General features: G+C 37.6%; 1 protein-coding gene across 5 annotated transcripts in view; it reads right to left on the bottom strand.

Annotated features, from left to right (window-relative positions):
• Positions 1-21,215, bottom strand: part of KIF13B (kinesin family member 13B) — a 193,459-nt gene that overhangs the window by 159,975 nt on the left and 12,269 nt on the right. For all 5 annotated transcript variants that reach the window (XM_059926821.1, XM_059926822.1, XM_059926826.1 and 2 more), the window contains exon 2: positions 14,884-14,977. In XM_059926821.1, coding sequence (XP_059782804.1) covers positions 14,884-14,977 — 94 coding nt within the window. The remainder of the gene's footprint in view (positions 1-14,883; positions 14,978-21,215) is intronic.

The raw sequence follows: 21,215 nt of genomic DNA, 5'->3' as shown, positions 1-21,215 counted from the left end.
TTTCTGTCCCCTTTAAATATCCTGGTAGACACAGGAACATCACATAACCCACCCTATGGGGAACAGACCTATCCTGGGAGTCTCACGCCCAGAGGAGCTCCTTCTTGAAAGGCAGAGCAAAGACCAAGACAGCCATCAGAACTAGCTCTCCTCAGGCAGTGGAAACTGTAGGCCGAAGCCCCTCCAATAATCAGTTAAACTATGGTTTAACTATAGTTAAAATCACATCTAATCTTATCTTCTCTGAATATACTCTTGCAAGACCTTCAGAGCCTCTCCCAGTTCTACACCATTTTATGGGATATATGCTAAGGACTTTCCACTCTCTTCTTAGGGCAACAGGACAATATACATGATGTTTTTCAATCTAAAAGTACTGCTTGAGCACCTGTGAGCCTAACCCTCTGCTAGATCCTAACAGATACCCTATATCTATAAATCCTTTGAACTATAAGGATAATTAGTTAGGATCCAATTCCTAACTCAAAGGGATCTAAAAAACAGTTGGAGAGACAAGACAGGTATTTGCAACTAGAGAATGAAGAGATGCGTGTGTCCTGGCTATACATACTGTTCTTCTACTTGGACGGCTGCCCCACCAAACGGGTCCAGGAATCCCCCACCCTCATTATGGCTGCTGGGAATCTCTCTCCATCCTGCCTACCTCCCTTTCTATCTCACCAAGCAAAAGCAAAACGGTTCCTCTTCTCCACCCATATCTTGCTTTAACTGTTCTATTACTCCGGTGATGTAAGGTGAGGACTCTGTAATGATGAGACAGTAAGCTGAAGTGGAGAGAGGAAGGAAAAAAGATTCTCTCCTTGCTTTCGGGGTGGGAGGTTGGGAGGAGGTAAGGGATGGATGGACAGAAAGACAAAACTGGGAGAGGGAGAGCCTTCAGGAACCTGTGGCACAGCATCTGCTTTTCCAGGTTGTCTGCCCACAAAGGGAAGCAGGTAGGATATATTTCATCCCCCTCTCGCCTCCAAGGAACCCCAGTTTTCTTCTCTACAACTACTCATTATCTCACCCCTCTAGCATCTGAATCTTGTTTGAAAGTCCCCGCCACCAAAATCTCAAATCACACCAAAATTCCATCTCAGTTCTTCAAATCCTCTCCCCACTGTTTATGCAACAAACTCTCTCTACCAAGAGCAAGAGAACAATCAGAAAGGCTTAGAACCAGGGAATCCCTGGCCCCTATCCCAAAAGGTAAAGGGTTAAATTTCTTGGCATTCTAAGTTAGAACTCCAAATTCACAGAATTATATGCCTAAATGTCTTAGTTAAATAATGTTATACACTTCAGAAATACCATGGATTCAATAAACTTTTGCAGGGACCTACTGTTGATTTACATGATATTGCTTACAAGGGAAAAAATGATTATGTTCTAAAATTTTGGTGAATACCTTAGACAATTCTGATTAACCTGGGCTAACACATTACCCTTTAGTATCAGAGATTCTCAGACCTTTTGGTATCAGGACTCCTTTACACTCTTAAACAACTGAGGACCCTAAAAAGTTTCTTTTTACATGGGTTATAGCCTACAGAAATTTTTTTTGCATTAGAAATTAAAGCTGAGAAACATATTTAAGTTTAAAATATGTTATTAATTCATTTAAAATAGCAAGATTTATTACATGTTAACATAAATAACATTTAAGAAAAAATAACACGATTCTCAAAAATATTTATATAAATATATATTTACTGAAGAGTAGCATTGTTTTACATTTTTGCAAACCAATAATAATGTGTTACGCTGAACACTTGATAATTTATAAAGTCATATCAAAAATTATAGAAGTCACATGGCTAAACTTAATAAACTAAAGAAAAATTGAGAACATACCATCTTCAGAGTGCAGAAGTTAAGGGTTTCAAAAAGAAATGCGAGCCCCAAACCCAGGGCCAAGGTCAGGAAAGGACATGTTTTGTGACCGAAGCCGTTAAGGATCTACACCAAGGGTTGGAATGAAAAGGTCCACAGGGACCAGGCAAATAACATAACTGAGGGTGTCCACCAGCTGGGGACCTGAAGAGCTCATGACCTTGTCAAAGGAGGCAGAAAGCCCAGTGATGCCAGATTTTCAGGTTGTTTAGGAAAAACTGCAAATCTGAATTTTCATATGAAACCCCCATATTTTTAAACATTGAAACTACAGGCCAAGCAAATATCTATGGGTAAATGTAGCCTACAGCACCCCAGTTTGCAACATCCATATATCACAAATTGTTTAATCTTCGGGAAATTCTTCCCAAGGAAATTTATCCTACAGTATGGTCCTAATATTAGATCACCAGGAAACAGCACACTTAAAATATCATCAATGAACAGCATTGGAACAGAAGGTTGTTGTCAAAACAAGAAAAGCAAAACAAAAGCTATGGTGCCAAGAGAGTAAACAAGAGACCGGATCCAGGGGGACAAGAATCTCTCTTTCTAGAAAACCACGCCCTATATGGTGGAGTGGATGGAAATGGCTCATCAGGCCCTACCACTGTCTTGAGAAATACTCTTCATCCCAGGACTTCCCTCGTGGTCCAGCGGTTAAGACTCCAAGCTCCCAATGCAGGGGGCCTGGGTACGATCCCTGGCCAGGTAACTAGATCCTGCATGCGGCAACTAAGAGCCTGCATGCCACAAGTAAAAGATCCCACACGCCGCAACGAAGATCCTGCGTGCGGCAACTAAGACCCGACGCAGCCAAATAAATAAATAAATACTTTTAAAAAATAATAAAATAAAATCCAACTCCCAGACTCACAAATCACCTTTCCAACTACTAATTGGGGCTAATATGAGAACGGGGAGCTTTGGAGAACAAGCACTAACAGAACAGTTAAAATCAATCAAGAGACATTTACAGAGCACCTTCTGCCTGCAAAACACCGTACGAGGCACGAAGAGCAAGAAGTGGTCCCGGATTTCAAGTAACCACAGTCTCAAACGGGAGGGGGACTCAAAACACATACGATAAAGCTAAACAGTACAAGCATTAGAAAACAGGGAGGGATGAACACATAAAAGATGTCACCCGGGTAGTGACATTTCTTAATTAGTAGAAATAATAAAGGCTCCAAATTCAAAAGACAGACTACAGGAAGTAGCAGCAGGCTTGACGGAAGGTTCCAGAAACCAGTTAGAAGGCTAAATATAAGGCAATTATGGTACTAACTAGGGTAATGTCAGAGAGGATAGAAAGGAATGTCAGGATAAAAATATTCACAAGAAAAATCAAGATTTGGCAGCTGACTAAATAGGCATAGTACATCCTCTGTAATAAATTCACTTATTAACCCATCAACACAACGAATGACCCCATTTCTTTAACAACCAAGGAACCAATAAATTAAAAGACATATAACCCAATCACCATAGGTAGACCATATATGGATGCTCTTCAAAACAAACTCTGGGGAAAAAACTTCATGAAACAGTTGGACATGTGAACACTGACTGAAACTTTGATGCTACTGCATAACTACTGTTAATTTTTAAGGTGTAATAATGGCATTTTGGTTATGTTAAAAATAATAAAGATATATTAAAATACTTGTGGGTAAAATGGGATTTACTTCAAAATAATGTGGGAAAAAGGAAAGAGTTGAAGATGTGGATAGGATGGTATTAGCCATGGGTGAATGGCTTTGAGGGCTGAGCAACAGGCAGCCTATTATACTATTCTGTCTACTTTGGCATATCTTTTAATTCTCCATAACAAAGAGTTTTTTAAAATTAAATGGCAAATACAACTTCTACCTACTCCACGATCTTTTGTAAATTCTACTTGTTTTCCTAAAAGTGGAACAAAAGCATTACTGATCTGTTTCATTTATGGGTCAATACGTGAAGGTAAAGCTTATTATTATTCTTAATTATTACCCATTCTATAGAATTTTTTATTTAATATAAGTATATATGAATTAGGTTTGATAAAAGTGAAACAAAAGTGAAATTCACCATCACACAAGATAGTTCTTTAATGAATTCTAAGGAGGTAGGATAAAGGGCTCCAGAACTCTGCACTATAACTTGCAAAAGAAATCATTTTTCATTTTTAGCTAAATATCACTCTCATAAGAAAATGCACAATGCTCAAAATTAAACAATAGAATCATTTCAAGTCTGAGCCTGCAAAAATCTAGCCTTACAAAGTCCACAAGAGAATAATTCAACTTCCCTTTCTACTTTTCTGTTTTGCTTTGTTTTTTGTTTTACTAGTATGTTTATAGATACTGTGTGCTAAAAATAATTTCACCACAACTTAATGGAACTAAGGATTAATAAAGATTATCCTAACTTTTAGCTTGGTACTTGGCAAAGGGTTGATGTTCAGCTGCTGAATGGATCAGAAAGATTCCTAAGATATTGTGATACAGCAACTTTTTGGGTGGAATGGTTTCTCATGTCACATTTCCTCATAGAGTACTGCTACCTCCATCTTTTTGTGTGTGTGGGTTTTTGGTTAGTTTTTTTTGGCCGTGCCATGCGGCATGTGGGATCTTAGCTCCCCGACCAGGGATCGAACCTGTACCCCCCCTGCACTGGGAGCTGGGAGCTTGGAGTCTTAACCACTGGACCACCAGGGAAGTCCTGCTACCTCCATCTTTAAAACGTAAGTCTAGATCCTTATTCAACATTTGGTTTATATTAGCAACAACTCCTAAACTGGAGATTGAGACAAAGAGCCCTAAAAAAAAAGTACTGCCAAACAAACAACAAAGACAAATTTTAAAAACATCAATAGTGGGACTTGGTAGTTTTACCTAAACTTTATTCGTAATTAGATATCTTATCTAGTATATCATATGGTATCTGATAATTTTATGGTGAATCCAGAATTCTGGGGAAATTCAAAACATTTAATTCGTATTAGCTATAACTTAATCTAGTTAACTAGCCACACACACACATAACCCTGCATCCTCATTATATCAAATGTTAGTATCCAAGCAGTATTTCAAGCACGGTGATAAAGACTCTCTTTTCCTGAATTAAGAAAAACAGCTTATTCCTTCTTATTGCTGTACCAATAAAAGCATAAACAAGATAGATACATGCCCAATGACAATGCTAAGATTTCATAAATTCTACTAGAACAGTCTGATTTTTGTTCAGACAGGTTTACTAATCAGCTATCAAACAGTTCATTTTAGCAACCTACTAGCTTTTGCTGGTAAAACTTTGAAAAATCTGTATTTATTGCTATTTGATTATGTGCTGCTATTAACCATGAAATAACATGAATTCAACCATACATATTTTATTGCCTTTTTAGCTTTTAAGAGTCTTCCCGATTCATTTTCCCAGCTACATTCAAAAGCAGTAAATGGTTTGTACACTCAATGGCCACAGTACTTTTTTAAAAGATGGGGAGGAATCCTCTTAAATATCAGAGTACACAGGACACTGTTCTCCCCACTTTACTCTGACATGATCAGGGCAGACAGGCTCCCCGAGGAAGAGCCCCTTTATGAAATTAAAACGTACCACATACTATTCTCCAGAGGAGTAAATTCTATTTGGGCAGAATTATTAGCCTCACTCAAGTCATTTCACAGCAGAGAGAACAAACAGATCTATTGTATATACCATAATTACACTTTGCATGACTTCTTTCAATTAAAATCTTTACTTAAAGTAGCATCCATATAGCAGTACAGAAATTTTAAAAGTCATTATCTAATATGACCTAATGATGCCTTCTCCTAACAAGGAATTAGTCTGAAAATGACTTCATATATTTCAAAGCAATTATTGGCATTAGGCCCGCCCCTCAGCAGTATTACACGATACGTGTGCAAGAGAAATGTATGCACATGGGTCAACATCACTTAATTCTGCAGCTATCTGATATATATATATATTTTCTGCATATATTCATTCATCTACCAAGAACAGAGTACTCTGAACCTCCAAACAAGGACTGGATATACTTTGCTCATATTAGAACTCATTAATTACCTAATGATCTTGACTAAGATCTGATGTCTGGTGAACAGTTAGAAGGAATAAAAAGAGTTTTAATGACCTTTCTGACAAGTGCTGGTTAAGATCAACATCTCAGACATTCTTTGCACTAGACTGGCAGTTATAACCCTCACACTATCAATTTATTATCAGGTTAAACATAACCAAACAGGAAGGAGTGGAAAGTCCCATAGTTTTACAAGAAAACAAGAAAAATATCTGCATATTTGTGTCATCTACAGCTAACTCCATCCATGTTGGAGAGTCTCTCCCACATGTACTAAAGAACAGGCCATTTCACAAAATACCACAGAAATCAGTGTTCAGGTTCATTACGATTTTGAAGTCTAACTCTCCAAATGTTTTCTACTTCAGAAAATTCTGGTCTTAAAAATCTTACACTTGGGGAATTCCCTGGTGATCCAGTGGTTGGGACTCAGCGCTTTCATTGCCGTGGGTGCGGGTTCAATCCCTGGTCAGGGAACTGGGATCCCACAGGACACACGGCCAAATAATAAGAGTAATAATAATAATAATAAAAATAAAATCTTACACCTTACACTTGGTGGGTCAGGGTAATAAAGAATTATAAGAGAAACTGTAAGTTAGTATATTAACGCTTGTAGTGTTAATTATACACATACACATACACATACACACACACACACACACACACAAAATAGAAAACAGAGGGCTAAAGAAGAAAATGGATTAACTGACAGAGGGATTCTCAGTACAATTTATACTAAGAACTTCTTTCCCTTTCAGGTTTCAGTTCTGTTGTTTAAAGCAGCACCTCTAAACAGGCATAGCTCACTGATCCACAGTCTCTCAGACTTGGAGGTAGAGTAAAACAATTTTCACTGCAACGCTTGTTTGGAATTCACTGCAAACAATAGATGAGAGGGGAAAAAAAGCTTTTTTTTTATTTTGGTTTTTTAAGAGGAAAAAAGGAGGAACAGTGTATTTGATAAAATATGAACAATTAGCTTTCCGCCCCAACATAAACTTGTGATATTATTTTTGGCTCCTCTTAATATAATTTTTTTTGCCTTTAAAAATCAGGCATTAGGGACTTCCCTGGTGGTGCAGTGGTTAAGAATCCGCCTGCCAATGCAGGGGACGTGGGTTCGATCCCTGCTCCGGGAAGATCCCACATGCCGCGGAGCAACTAAGCCCATGCGCCACAACTACTGAGCCTGAGCTCCAGAGCCCACGAGCCACAACTACTGAGCCCACATGTCACAATTACTGAAGCCCGCGCACCTAGAGCCCGTGCTCTACAACAAAGATAAGCCACCAAAATGAGAAGCCTGCGCACCGCAACGAAGAGCAGCCCCTGCTCGCCGCAACTAGAGAAAGCCCACACGCAGCAACGAAGACCCAACACAGCCAAAAATAAATAAAATAAATAAATTTATTTTTTAAAAAAATCAGGCATTATACTTTAGTAGTCAATCTTTTTTGAGTCACATAGCTCTCTGACCCTTTACTAGAAAAAGGCATTTGTGGACACATAATAGTGTGCAAACAATTTCCAAACACACATAGTGAAAATGTAAAGAAATAGAAAGATAAAAAACCAAATTCTGGAAAAGTTGTTAACTGTGGTGGAGAAGAAAGGCATTAAAATTGGAGGCTGTTCACAACAGGCTTTAACTGTATTGGTAATGATTTATTAAACTGAGTGACAGGTGCATAAGTGTTTTATTCTTTAAACCTTTTTATACACTATATTTTTTAAAACTTTGCTCAATTTTTTAAAACCTTACAAGAAGTACCACTCAATAGAAAAGTATACTAGAACCTGAGGTTCCAAATCAGTAGCCAAGAGCTGAATCTGGCCAAGACCTGTTTGGTTTGGACAGCACAGCGTTTTATTTTGTTTTTTAATTGTAATCTGAATGCCTTTGGGCAGGGTGTACACTCTCCAATTAGCCAGAGTCACCACCATTTTCCTTACAGTAAACGAGAGTTTCTTTAAAAGCCAAAGAAACTGGAATCCTCATACACTGCTGGTGGAAATGTAAATCGGTGCAGCCGCTTTGGAAGACAGTCTGACAATTCCTCAAAATGTTAAGCACAGAGGTACCATACGACCCAGAAAGTCCACTCCTGGACATCTATCTAAGAGAAACGGAAACATATGTCCACAGAAAGACCTGTATACAGATGTTCAGAGCAGCATTATTCATAATAGCCAAAAAGTGGAAACAACCCAAATATCTATCAACTGATGAATGGATAAACAAAATAGAATATGATGAAATACTATTCCACCATAAAAAGGAATAAGTACTGATAAATGCTATAACACGGATAAACCTCAAAACCATTATGCTAAGTAAGAAGAAGCCAATCACAGAAGACCACAAATTGTATTTCATTTATATGAAATGTCCAGAATAGGCAAATCTCAAGCCTAGAGACAGAACATAGATTAACAGTGTGATAAAGATGTCATAAAATTAGATAATTGTGCTGGTAAATATAACAAAAACCATTGAACTGTTCATTTTAAAGGTGTGAATTATATGATATGCTTATTATATCTCAATAAAGTAGTTTAAAAATAAACCAAAGACATCCATTCAGTCTAACTTTGGCTCCCAAATTGTGGACTGAGGACTCCTGAGGGTTTTCTAGAGCTTCTCAGTGGGTCTTGAGGTCAAAACTATTTTCATAAAATACTAAGACATTTGCCTTCTTCACGGTGTTGATATTTGCATTGATGGTGCAAAAACAACGGTGGATAAAACTGCTGGGACCTTCGGCACAGTGACACCAAAGTAGATTAGTTACTGATAGTCAATGCATTCTTTATCTCCATACACGCACAGCAAAAACAAACAAACAAACTTTACTGTATGAGTTGTGGGCCAAACTAGTCACTCTTTTTAATAGAACAGCATTTCTCCTAGAAACAACTGTCAGTTCCTATCGGAAAATGCATTCCCATTTCCAAACTCACAGAAACATAACTCTCATAACACAACTGTTTCATAAAGTGGAGGCTGCCACTCTCCATGAGAAATCACACCTCACTCCCTTTGAAAACATTTTAAGTATCTCAATTTTTTAGCCAGAGTGAGCAGCAAAGTCCCGTCTGGTGGGTAGAGGAGGGAATGAGGCAAAAGGCAGAAGATAAAACTTAGCCTAAGAAACTATTTTGTCCTATCATGGTGACAAGCACTAGCATTAACATTTTATTATAAGATAAAATTTTAATGTTTTAAGACATAATTCAAACAAAAGAAGGCTTAAAGATTTATTTAGCTATTTAAAAAGGGACTGTTCTACATCATGGTATTATTGTAACTAGTGATAAAAGGGACTTAAAGTGCTCCTAAATGCGAAGAATCACACACTGAGAATTACACTTGTAAAAATCTACTAAGAATAGATAACGAATTAGTCACTTATTAGCCCTAAAAGATGATTTGTAAATATGGTGCTGAAGATTTGGGAAAGCCCATGGACCAGTCTAGAAAACTAAATTGGTTTAGTGCAAAAGGGTAATTCCAAAAAGGCATTTAATGTACTACTAGTACAAGCAGTATGGCTCTGCAAGAGAAAACAAACAGATCAAATCTGTCAATGTGTATCTAGTACTATACATAGAAGAAAAAGACCGAACTGGTGGATACAAGTATTTCAGTCCCTAGGGTGTTTGAGTTGAGCGCTGTGGAATAGAGTCTGTCCTTAATCTTCTCCATATTTAATAAAACGTCCCTCTGTTCTTACCCTATGTTCACAAGCAATGTTTTAACCTGGTTTCACAAGTTGGTTGATACTATGGAGAAGCCCGGATGACAGGGATTAATATTTTGTTCACTGTAAACTTAAAATTAAGGGGCTATTTCTCTAACACATGACATGTTAGTCCCTAAGAGCCCCACCAACTTTGGGCAAACTAGATAAAATAAAGTTTCTGACTTTGCAAAGCTGAAATTTTTCTAGAACTAGGTAATTTCTTGATAGGCATGTATACTCAAGTACTGAATATATTTTGGTTTAAAAAAATTTTAGGGGGCTTCCCTGGTGGTGCAGTGGTTAAAAATCCGCCTGCCAATGCAGGGGACACGGGTTCGAGCCCTGGTCCGGGAAGATCCCTCATGCCGCAGAGCAACTAAGCCCATGTGCCACAACTACTGAGCCTGTGCTCTACAGCCCGCGAGCCACAACTACTGAAGCCCATGTGCCACAACTACTGAAGCCCGTGCACCTAGAGCCCGTGCTCCACAACAAGAGAAGCCACTGCAATGAGAGGCCCATGCACCGCAACGAAGAGTAGCCCCTGCTCACCGCAACTGGAGAAAGCCCTCGCGTAGCAACAAAGACCCAAAGCAGTCAAAAGTAATAAATAAAACAAATTTTTTAAAAAATTTTACTTCCTTTATGAAGTTGTAGCTCACAAACATACCATGGACTACAACTTGAATACAGGCCATAATAACAGTAACAGTAGGAGTCAAAGTAATAGCTAACTTTTATATAAGGTTAACTGTACACCAGGCACTGCCACTTTACATATTTTAACTCACTTAATCCTCAAAACAACCTATAGGCAGGTACTATTATAATCTCCACTTTACTGAGGCAGAGGACAATTACGAAACTTGCTCCACATCACACATGTTAAGTAGCAGAGCTGAGATTCAGTCCAGGATGTTTGACTCCAAAGTCAGCATTTCTTAATCTCTTGTTAGCCATGTACAATCAGTTTTCTGAATTTTAAGCATCTTATTTTTCAAAACAGTTTTGAAATTCCACATATATAGCACAGCAAAAATGTTTCCCAAATTCCCATGATTAAGCTGTTGAGCTGAAAATGGTCTACCTCCTCATTTAACCATGACTTTTATTAGCTTTAATAAGCATAAACATCAAACCATGAAATTTTCAGAAGTTAATGCAAAATTAATCAGAAAACTATACAAACTATTGTTATAAAATGTATATATGTTCACTTTCAAAGTATACTAACTTAGGTTGTAAGTATACATACAAAACTAGTCATAGTTTTAGATTAATAGGATTGGATACTATTCTAAAAACAAGGATATTGTAGCTTTTAAAGGAAAAACATTAATTTGAGCCTTTCTGACTACTGATTGAGACTGACCAAATCACTTTTTTTAATGTTAGTTTCGAATCCCTGGCTCTCTGCTATTGGGTTGGCCAAAAGGTTCGTTCGGTTTTTTCTGTAAGATGGCTCTAGTAGCACTTAGTTGTCTTTAACTTCATTCGAAACAATTTTGTTAGACTGTATTGTGACAGCTGTCATATCAGTGTGCATTTAAAAAAAGACATTAAAATTGGTGAATTTTTGTGTAGCCATTTTAATATTGAAGATGGAAGGAAAACAGGAACATTTTTGGCATTATTTTACTTTATTATTTCAAAAAAGGTAAAAACACAACTGAAATGCCAAAAAAGATTTGTGCAGTGAATGGAGAAGGTGCTGTGACTGATCAAACATGTCAAAAGTGGTTTGCGAGGATTCGTGCTGGCGAATCCTTGCTGGACGATGCTCTGTGGTCGGGTAGACCAGTTGAAGTTGACAGCGATCAAATTGAGACATTAATTGAGAACAATCAGCGTTATACCACGCGGGAGACAGCCGACATTCTCAAAATATCCAAATCAAGCATTGAAAATCACTCGCACCATCTTGGTTACGTTAATTACTTTGATGTTTGGGTTCCACGTAAGTTAAGCAAGAAAAACCTTCTTGACCGTATTTCCACATGCGATTCTCTACTTAAACGTACTGAAAACGTTCCGTTTTTAAAACAAATTGTGACGGGCGATGAAAGTAGATACTGTACAATAATGTGGAACGGAAGAGATCGTGCGGCAAACGAAATGAACCACCACCAACCACGCCAAAGGCTGGTCTTCATCCAAAGAAGGTTATGTTGTGTATATGGTGGGATTGGAAGGGAGTCCTCTATTATGAGTTCCTTCTGGAAAACCAAACGATTAATTCCAACAAGTACTGCTTCCAAGTAGACCAACTGAAAGCAGCACTCAATGAAAAACGTCCGGAATTAGTCAACAGAAAACACGTAATCTTCCATCAGGATAATGCAAGACTGTATGTTTCTTTGATGACCAGGCAAAAACTGTTACAGCTTGTCTGGGAAGTTCTGATTCATCCACCGTATTCACCAGACATTGCATCCTCGGATTTCCATTTATTTCGGTCTTCACAAAATTCTCTTAACAGGAAAAATGTCAATTCCCTGAAGGACTGTAAAAGGCACCTTGAACAGTTCTTTGCTCAAAAAGATAAAAAGTTTTGGGAAGATGGAAATATGAAGTTGCCTGAAAAATGGCAGAAGGTAGTGGAACAAAAGGGTGACTACATTGTTCAATAAGGTTCTTGGTGAAAATGAAAAATACGTCTTTTATTTTTACTTAAAAACTAAAGGCACTTTTTGGCCAACCCAATACAAGTATACCTCCTATAAAACCATAACTTGTATGGATTAGTCATTCTACAAACTAGATGGTAATTAACCTTAATTTTGTAATTTGTGCTTTCCCTCCTATATTTTTCTTTTAATGGAGTCAACATATACCACTGAACTGCTACATCCCAAAATTTCTGTTTTCCCTTTTCACCTTGATATTATATTAAAAGAAAAAGTGCTTCTCATGAGGTGGTCTTTTGTCATACTAGTAATGTTCTTGTTTTTAATCTGGGCGCCAGTTATAGGACTGTTCAACTTATGAAAATTCATCAAGCTATATATACTTTTCTGTATGTATAGTATGTACGTCAATAAAGAGTTGTTTTTTAAGAAGCTGTGCTTCCTAACTTTACTTCACCAAAAGCCATTACATACCAACCTTATTGACAGTTGTCATTTCTAAAAGTTTTTTTTTTTAATCAGACAGTACTCTATAGCACTGAGTTAATATTCAATCTCTATTTTCAGCACACATAAAAAAAGAGTCATCCAAGATACTCTATGGAACCAAAAAGTGCTATTTAATTCTTTCACAAATCCCTAAGATTTAAAGGTCTCTAAAGGAAAGAAAACATTTTTTTAAAAAGCTTCTATGTGCTCATTTTATTCTCACAATTACCTCATCAGGGAGACGTTACACACTTGTGGATGGAGCCACAACAATACCTCTCCCACCCCAGATGCTTTCCTGATGTGACACTAACTCTCCTCCACTCAAAGACGGATGGGTCTATGTTTCCTCTTCTTGAAACTGTGTAGAGCTGTATACAAGCCTTGAGCAAGAAAATGTGACAGAAATGACGCTGTGTGACTTCCAAGGTTAGAATATCAAAAGCGATACTTCTTCCACCTGGCTTTCTCGTGCTCTCAGGACGCTTGCCTTTTTTTTTTTTAATTTTTTTTTAAATCAACTATACTCCAATAAAAATTAATTTTAAAAAAAGTTAAAAATAACTAACTACAATAACATAAGTAGGGATTCTATTTCAGATTTTCTGACTCCAAGGCCAGTGCTCTTTTCAGTGCAATTCAACTTGAAAGAACCTTTATGGAGTACCTTCCGGGTATATTTCCATATACAGCACTGCTCTACAAGTACTCTGAAGCACCTACTTTGTGCAAAGCATCATGGCGGGCACCATGTGTTCTCCACTTCCAGGTTCGGCACAAAAACATCTCTGACAGAGCTGATCTCTACAAACAGCCAGTCTTTCCCCACTCTGACCTATTCTCTACACTGCCATCCAACAGCTCTTCCGAATCCACCTCCTTAATCACAATAACTTAAAAACTGTCAAAGATGACATCCTACCCATAAAAATACAGGCCAAATCTCATCTGCTTTCAAGGTCTTCTGTAAACTGACTCCAACTTACGTGATTAAATTAATTTTCCCGAACTTGCTGAGAAAAACCAAATTAATCTCTTCCTTCCTCCCCACATTCACTTTCTTTACAACTTCTTGCCCTCTCTTTTGTTCATACTATCACCCAAATCCAGAACTGATGCTCAAGTATTCATCCCCAACCCCTGACAAAGAGTCCCTTCCCTCCAAGACCTTAAAATCTACTGTTAAGCTACAATTAATAATTCAAAACAATATATAATAATTAAATTAGGTAGTACAGATTATAGCTCATGGGGCCTTAAAAGAGAGGAATCACTAAGGGCTGCAAGAATGTCTTCAGGAAGATAAGAGCACTTGAAATGAGCTCTAAGTGACAGATAGGATGAGAATTGGCAGAAGTAAAAACAACACACACCGAGGAACAACCTAAAAGCCTTCCCTTTTACCCGACTTCTTCCCGTTCACATCTTACCTAAGCCTCCAGCCAGTACCATCTCCTCAAGAAGCCTTCCTCAGTTACTTCACAATCTAACCGACGCTCTCTTCTCGGATCTTCCAATACCATTACTGCCTACAACACGCATTCTGGCACTCAGTCATTCCATATTACAGACCTCGTCTATCTGGCAGCAATATGTCTCCACAAAGTAAGCATTCAATACTTGTTCAACGGGCTTCCCTGGTGGCGCAGTGGTTGAGAATCTGCCTGCTAATGCAGGGGACACGGGTTCGAGCCCTGGTCTGGGAAGATCCCACATGCCGCGGAGCAACTAAGCCCGTGAGCCACAACTACTGAGCCTGCGCATCTGGAGCCTGTGCTCCACAACAAGAGAGGCCACGATAGCGAGAGGTCCGTGCACCGCGATGAAGAGTAGCCCCCGCTTGCCGCAACTAGAGAAAGCCCTCGCACAGAAACCAAGACCCAACAATAAACAAATAAATAAATAGATAGATAGATAAATAAATAAATAAAAGTAAGTCCAAAAAAAAAAAATTTGTTCAACTCTCAGTTCAGCAGCCATCGTTGCTTTCCACCATTTAAAAATCCATTGATCGCAACACTGGTTCTTAACTTACCGGGCATCTCCTTTGGAAACATTGGTATTTACAGGACTGAGAATAACCTTGTTTGCATCTATGTCCACCACACATCTGGTATGCAAGTCAATTTCTGCAGATTAAAAAAAAGAAAAAAAATTAGTCGTTTTTCAATAATTTATGTCAGAAAAAGCTTTTGACAAAAAATCCAACACTCCTTCATGATAAAAACACTCAACAAACTAGAAATAGAAGGGAACTTCCTCAACCTGATAAAGGGCATCTAAAAAACCTGCAGCTAACATCACGCTGAACAGTAAAAGACTGAACGGCTTACCCTCTGGCATCAGAAATAAGACAAGAATGTCTACTACTGCAACTTCTGTTCAAAATTGGACTAGAATTTCTGGTCAGGGCAGTTAGGCAAGAAAAACTAATAAAAGGCATCCAGATTGGAAAGAAAAAATAAAGCTACCTTTATTTGCACATTATATGATCTTATATATAGAAAATCTTAAAGAATCCACTAAAAACTACTAGAATAAACAACTTCTGCAAAGTTGTAGGATACAAGATCAATATACAAGAATCAGTTGTGTTTCTATACACCAGTAATGAAAAATCCAGAAATGAAGTTAATAAAACAATTTCATTTATAATAGCATCAAAAAGATTCAAATACTTAGGTATAAATTTAAAAGAAGTGCAAAATATATACACTGAAAATTCTAAGACATTGTTGAAAGAAATTAAACATTTAAACAAATAGAAAAACAACTTATGTTCATGAATTGAAAGACTTAATTCTATTAGGATAGCAATACTCCCCCAATTGGTCTATAAATATTCAAGGCAATCCCTATTAAAATCCAAGTTAACTTTTTTTCAAAAGTTAACAAGCTGATCCTAAAATCTATATGGAAATACACAAGACCTAGAACAGCCAAAAAAATCTCGAAGAACAAAATACAAAGACAACAACTCAACAATTTCAAACTTACTAAACAACTACAGTAATTGTGGTACTAATAGAAGGATAGAAGGATAGACGTATAGATCAATGGAACAGACAGTGCAGAATTATACTCTCATATTTATGGCCAAATGATTTTGACGACAGTGCCAAGAAATTCAATGGAGAAAGTATAGCCTTTTCAACAAATAGTGCTGGGACAACCTCATTAAAATGAAAAATTTTTTTCTTCAAAGGACACCATCAAGAGAGTAAAAAGACAATCCACACCAAAAAACAAACAACCCAATCAAAAAATGGGCAGAAGAACTAAATAGACATTTCTCCAAAGAAGACATACAGATGGCCAAGAGGCACATGAAAAGATGCTCAACATTGCTAATTATTAGAGGAATGCAAATCAAAACTACAATGAGATATTACCTCACACCAGTCAAAACGGCCATCATCAAAAAACCTACAAACATGCTGGAGAGGGTGTGGAGAAAAGGGAACCCTCTTACATTGTTGGTGGGAATGTAAATTGATACAGCCACTATGGACAGCAGTATGGAGGTTCCTTAAAAAAACTAAAAATACGAGACTTCCCGACGGTCCAGTGGTTAAGACTCCGTGCTTCCACTGCAGGGGGCGCAGGTTTGATCCCTGGTCAGGGAACTAAGATCCCACATGCCATGCAGTCAAAAAAAGAAAAAAAAGCAAAAACTAAAAATAGAGCTACCATATGATCCAGCAATCCCACTCCTGGGCATATATCTGGAGAAAAACGTGGTTCGAAAGGATACATGCACCCCAATGTTCACTGCAGCACTGTTTACAACAGCCAAGACAATGGAAGCAACCTAAATGTCCATCAACAGATGAATGGATAAAGAAGATGTCGTACATATATACACTGGAACATTACTCAGCCATTAAAAAGAATGAAATAACGCCATTTGCAGCAACATGGATGGAGTTGGAGATTATCATACTAAGTGAAGTCAGACAGAAAAAGACAAATAGCATATGATATCTCTTATATGCAGAATCTAAAAAAAAATGATACAAATGAACTTATCTACAAAACAGAAACAGACTCACAGACTTAGAGAATGAATTTATGGTTACCAGGGGGAAGGGTTGGGGGGAGGGATAGGTTAGGAGTTTGGGATTGACAAGTACAAACTGCTATATTTAAATCAAATAACCAACAAGAACCTACTGTAAAAAAATAAATATTTTTTTAAAAAAGAGAAAAAAAAGAATTCTTGGGAAAAAAACAATCCACAAAATTGACAAAATATTTGTGAATCATATATCGAATAAGGAACTTGCATCAGAAAATATAAAGAACTCCTACAACTCAATAATTTTAAAAAATTCAATTTTAAAATGGGCAAAGAACTTGAACAGACATCTCTCCAAAAAAGATATAGAAATGGCCAATGAGCACAAGAAAAGATGCTCAACATCATTAGACAATGGGGAAATGCAAATCAAAACCACAATGAGATACCACTTCACACCCACTAGCATAACTCTAACCAAAAAGATAACAACTTAAACTAATATAATGTTGTAAGTCAATTATATTTCAATTAAAAAGAAAAAATAATAAAGTATAAATTGGATCATGTCAAAAAAAAAGGTAAGTAAGTATAGGTGAGGACATGGAAAAATTGGAACCTTCATACATTACTGGTGGGAAAGTAAAATGGTGCAGTCACTTTGGAAAATAGTCTGGCAGTTCTTCAATGGTTAAACACAGAATTAGTACATGACCCAAAAATTCCCACTCCTAGGCATACACCCAAGAGAAACCTATGTTCATACAAAAGTTTATACATGAATGTTCATAGTAGTATTATTTGGCTACTCATAATATCTAAAAAGTGGAAACAACCCAAATGTCCATCAACTAATGAATGGATAAATGTATATTTATATATCCATAAAATGGAACACTATTTCGCAATTAAAAGGAATAAGGTACTGACACATACTACAACATAGATGAAGCTTGTGCTAAGTAAAAGGTACTGACACATACTACAACATAGATGAAGCTTGTGCTAAGTAAAAGAAGCCAGTACAAAGGACCACATATTGTATGACTTTACTTACTCCTAATGTTCTGAACAGGCAAACAGAGACAGAAAATAGACTAGTTATTGCCCAGAGCTGAGAAGTGACTGCTAGTGGGTATAGGTTTCTATTGGGTGTGATGAAGATGTACTAAAATTGTGCTGATTGTTTTCACAACTGCATGAGCACAATAAAACAACTGAATTGGGGACTTCCCTGGTGGCACAGTGGTTAAGAATCCGCCCGCCAATGCAGGAGACACGGGTTCGAGCCCAGGTCCGGGAAGATCCCACATGCCGTGGAGCAACTAAGCCCGTGCACCACAACTACTGAGCCTGTGCTCTAGAGCCCGCGAGCCACAACTACTGAGCTCGTGTGCCACAACTACCGCAGCCTGCGAGCCTAAAGCCCGTGCTCCGCAACAAGAGAAGCCACCGCAATGAGAAGCCCATACACTGCAACAAAGAGTAGCCCCTGCTCCCGCAACTAGAGAAAGCCCACATGCAGCAACGAAGACCCAACACAGCCAATAAATAAATAAATTTATTTTTTTTAAAAAGTTTAAAAAATAAAAAACCACTGAATTGGTTGAATTATATTATACGTGAACTATATCTCAATAAAGAGAAACATGGCCACATCATGTTTATGTTCTTATATTCTTCAAAATTTCTGACCCGAAGTATGAAACTGTTTCTCTTTGCCTTATCTCTATTACCCAAAGATATGCTCTAAGGAAAGAAACTGCACTACACTGGAGCCATTTTGTATTTCCCTAAGAACCTTGGCCAAATGTCAATGTCAAACTCATTATAACTTTAGAGTATCTGCACTGCCAGGAAAGATGATTTCTATTTTGTTTCCTTTAACTTATATAATTGAGACAAATGCAAACAAAAACAAAAATTTCCCTCCCCATGCCTACCACAACTCAACCTTTCTCACATCAGTTATTCTACATTTGTTCTCAAAGATATAATCTAGAAGTACCAAAAATTTAGTGGTCTTTCTTTTAGCCAATACATTTTTCAGGCAAAGAGAAACTGAAAACATCAGAGATATGTTTTACCCAGGTGCGGAAGACTAACCTGGAAAGGCAGATGTTTCACTGTGGTCAACTAGTATGAAAGCCTATTTCTAATACTTCGTGTTTAAATCCACTCTATACTACCACAGAAATGCTGCAAGAAAGCCTCGGTCACAATGCAAAAACTTTTCAAACGTGCATTTTTACTTCTTTCCTTAGGCCCAGAGCTCAAGAAAGTTTGCAATCATTGTACTTTGTTAATACTACCCCTTAATGACCTCTAACCATACTGTATTGGCTGACCCTGTGCAGTCAAATCTATACTGTACACAAATGCTTTATCAAGGCTCCAGAAACTGTACTGACTCAGAATCTCCAACTCACCACCCACCACAAAGTTAGATATTAGTTTCTTGCAAGAACGTTAGGTCTGAGCAAAGGAGCTGCATGTATAGTTCTGCACGCAGAAGTATTCATCTAGAATGCATGCCTGCAAAGCCGTAGATCAAATATCTCCCCCGCCCCCACTAGAGTTTTGCCTTCATTTCAGATGATCTGGAATTGAAAAAGGATTCAAACATTTTCTTTCCATATTTTGTAGGCTTTTTCCCTATACTCTTCACAGCTCCTCCATCCTGCCCCTCATGACTTCATTAGACACACTAATAGTTTGAAAGCATTAAATGGCATGATTAAGGAACCAATTCCTGGAAAATCCTATATAATTCAAAGAATCACCTAATAACTAATATATCCAACCTAAACTCATTTTGTCCTAAAGCGTACAACACTTACAAATGTCCCTACATTTAACACCCAGTGGAGGTGGCCTTCAAAATATAAACAACTATCTTCACTTCTTTATTAGCTCAGTTTTTACTACCAAACAAAATTCCCACCCCAACGCTGTTAAAAGAAGGCTTTTCACAAGACTGTTTAGAATATGGGTGGAACATCTAGGACACACACTCAAGCAAATAAGAACAGTGAGATTTGAGGAGAGTCTAAGGGTCAGATATATGAAAAGCATTTTATCACCAAATGCCACCAATGCTTGAATGAAATTATACTGCTACAAAATTCTAAATATGACACCTTCTCCATGGAAAACTTCTTGCTCTATACTGCTTAGAAAGCAAAGCTGTGATTAAATATTAATTGATTAAATAGCAATACCAAATTTAGGCCTTAAATTTAAGGCAAATTTAAAAAAGAAAAAAAAAATTTTAACACCTACCAAAAATCCAAAACATAAACATCTTCCTCTTAGTTTGGAACAATACTTAGATTAAAAAGATAAAGACCCAGCTGCTATGCACTACCTTTGCAAAAATAGCGTTAAAGTACACCCATGTTCATAGCAGTATTCACAATAGCTACAAGGTGGAAGCAACCCAACTTTCCATCAATGGATGAACGGATAAACAGAATGTGGTATATATATTCAATGGAAGATTATTCAACCTTAAAAAAAGAATGAAATTCTGCTAAAACATGGATGAACCTTGAAGACATTATGCTAAGTAAAATGAACCAGTCCCAAAGGATAAGTTTTGTAGGATTCCACTTATATGAGACACCTAGAGTAGTCAAACTCAGAGAGATAAAAAGTATAATGGTAGCTGCCAGGGGCTGGGTTAAAGGAGTTAGTATCTCATGGGCATGGAGTTTCAGTTCTGCAACATAAAAGTTCTAGAGATGGATGGTGGTGATGGTTGTACAACAATGTGAACGTACCTAATGCCACTGAACTGTACCCTTAAAAATGGTTTAAGATGGTAAATTTTATGTTATATCTATCTTACCACAATAAAAAATAGCACTAAATACTCATTATTATAATAAGTAACACATGGACAACAGTTTATTCTCAGTGAAGCCTAAAATTATGAGATTGGGATTTAATTAGTACTATGTCTGAAAACCAATAAAAAACCAGAGTGATCTTAGAGTTAAGTAGTGCTATAAGTTTAGGTCATGACCAGTCAAGCTTTATAGTACTCAGAACCATGAATTCTTTGATGTATTCATGAGTCCCTTAAAAAAGAGAGAGAGGGACTTCCCTGGTGGTGCAGTGGTTGGAAATCCACCTGCCAATACAGGGGACACAGGTTCTACCCCTAGTCCAGGAATATGCCACATGTCGTGGAGCAACTAAGCCTGTGCACCACAACTACTGAGCCTGCGCTCTGGAGCCTGCGAGCCACAACTACTGAAGCCCACGTGCCTAGAGCCCGTGCTCCACAACAAAAGAAGCCACCACAATGAGAAGCCCGCGTACCACAACAAAGAGTAGCTCCCACT

Source organism: Balaenoptera ricei, chromosome 6, assembly GCF_028023285.1.
Source record: "Balaenoptera ricei isolate mBalRic1 chromosome 6, mBalRic1.hap2, whole genome shotgun sequence".
Classification (NCBI taxonomy): domain Eukaryota; kingdom Metazoa; phylum Chordata; class Mammalia; order Artiodactyla; family Balaenopteridae; genus Balaenoptera; species Balaenoptera ricei.
Note: the sequence above shows the minus strand (reverse complement) of the source record. Positions and strands in the feature narration are given on the sequence as shown.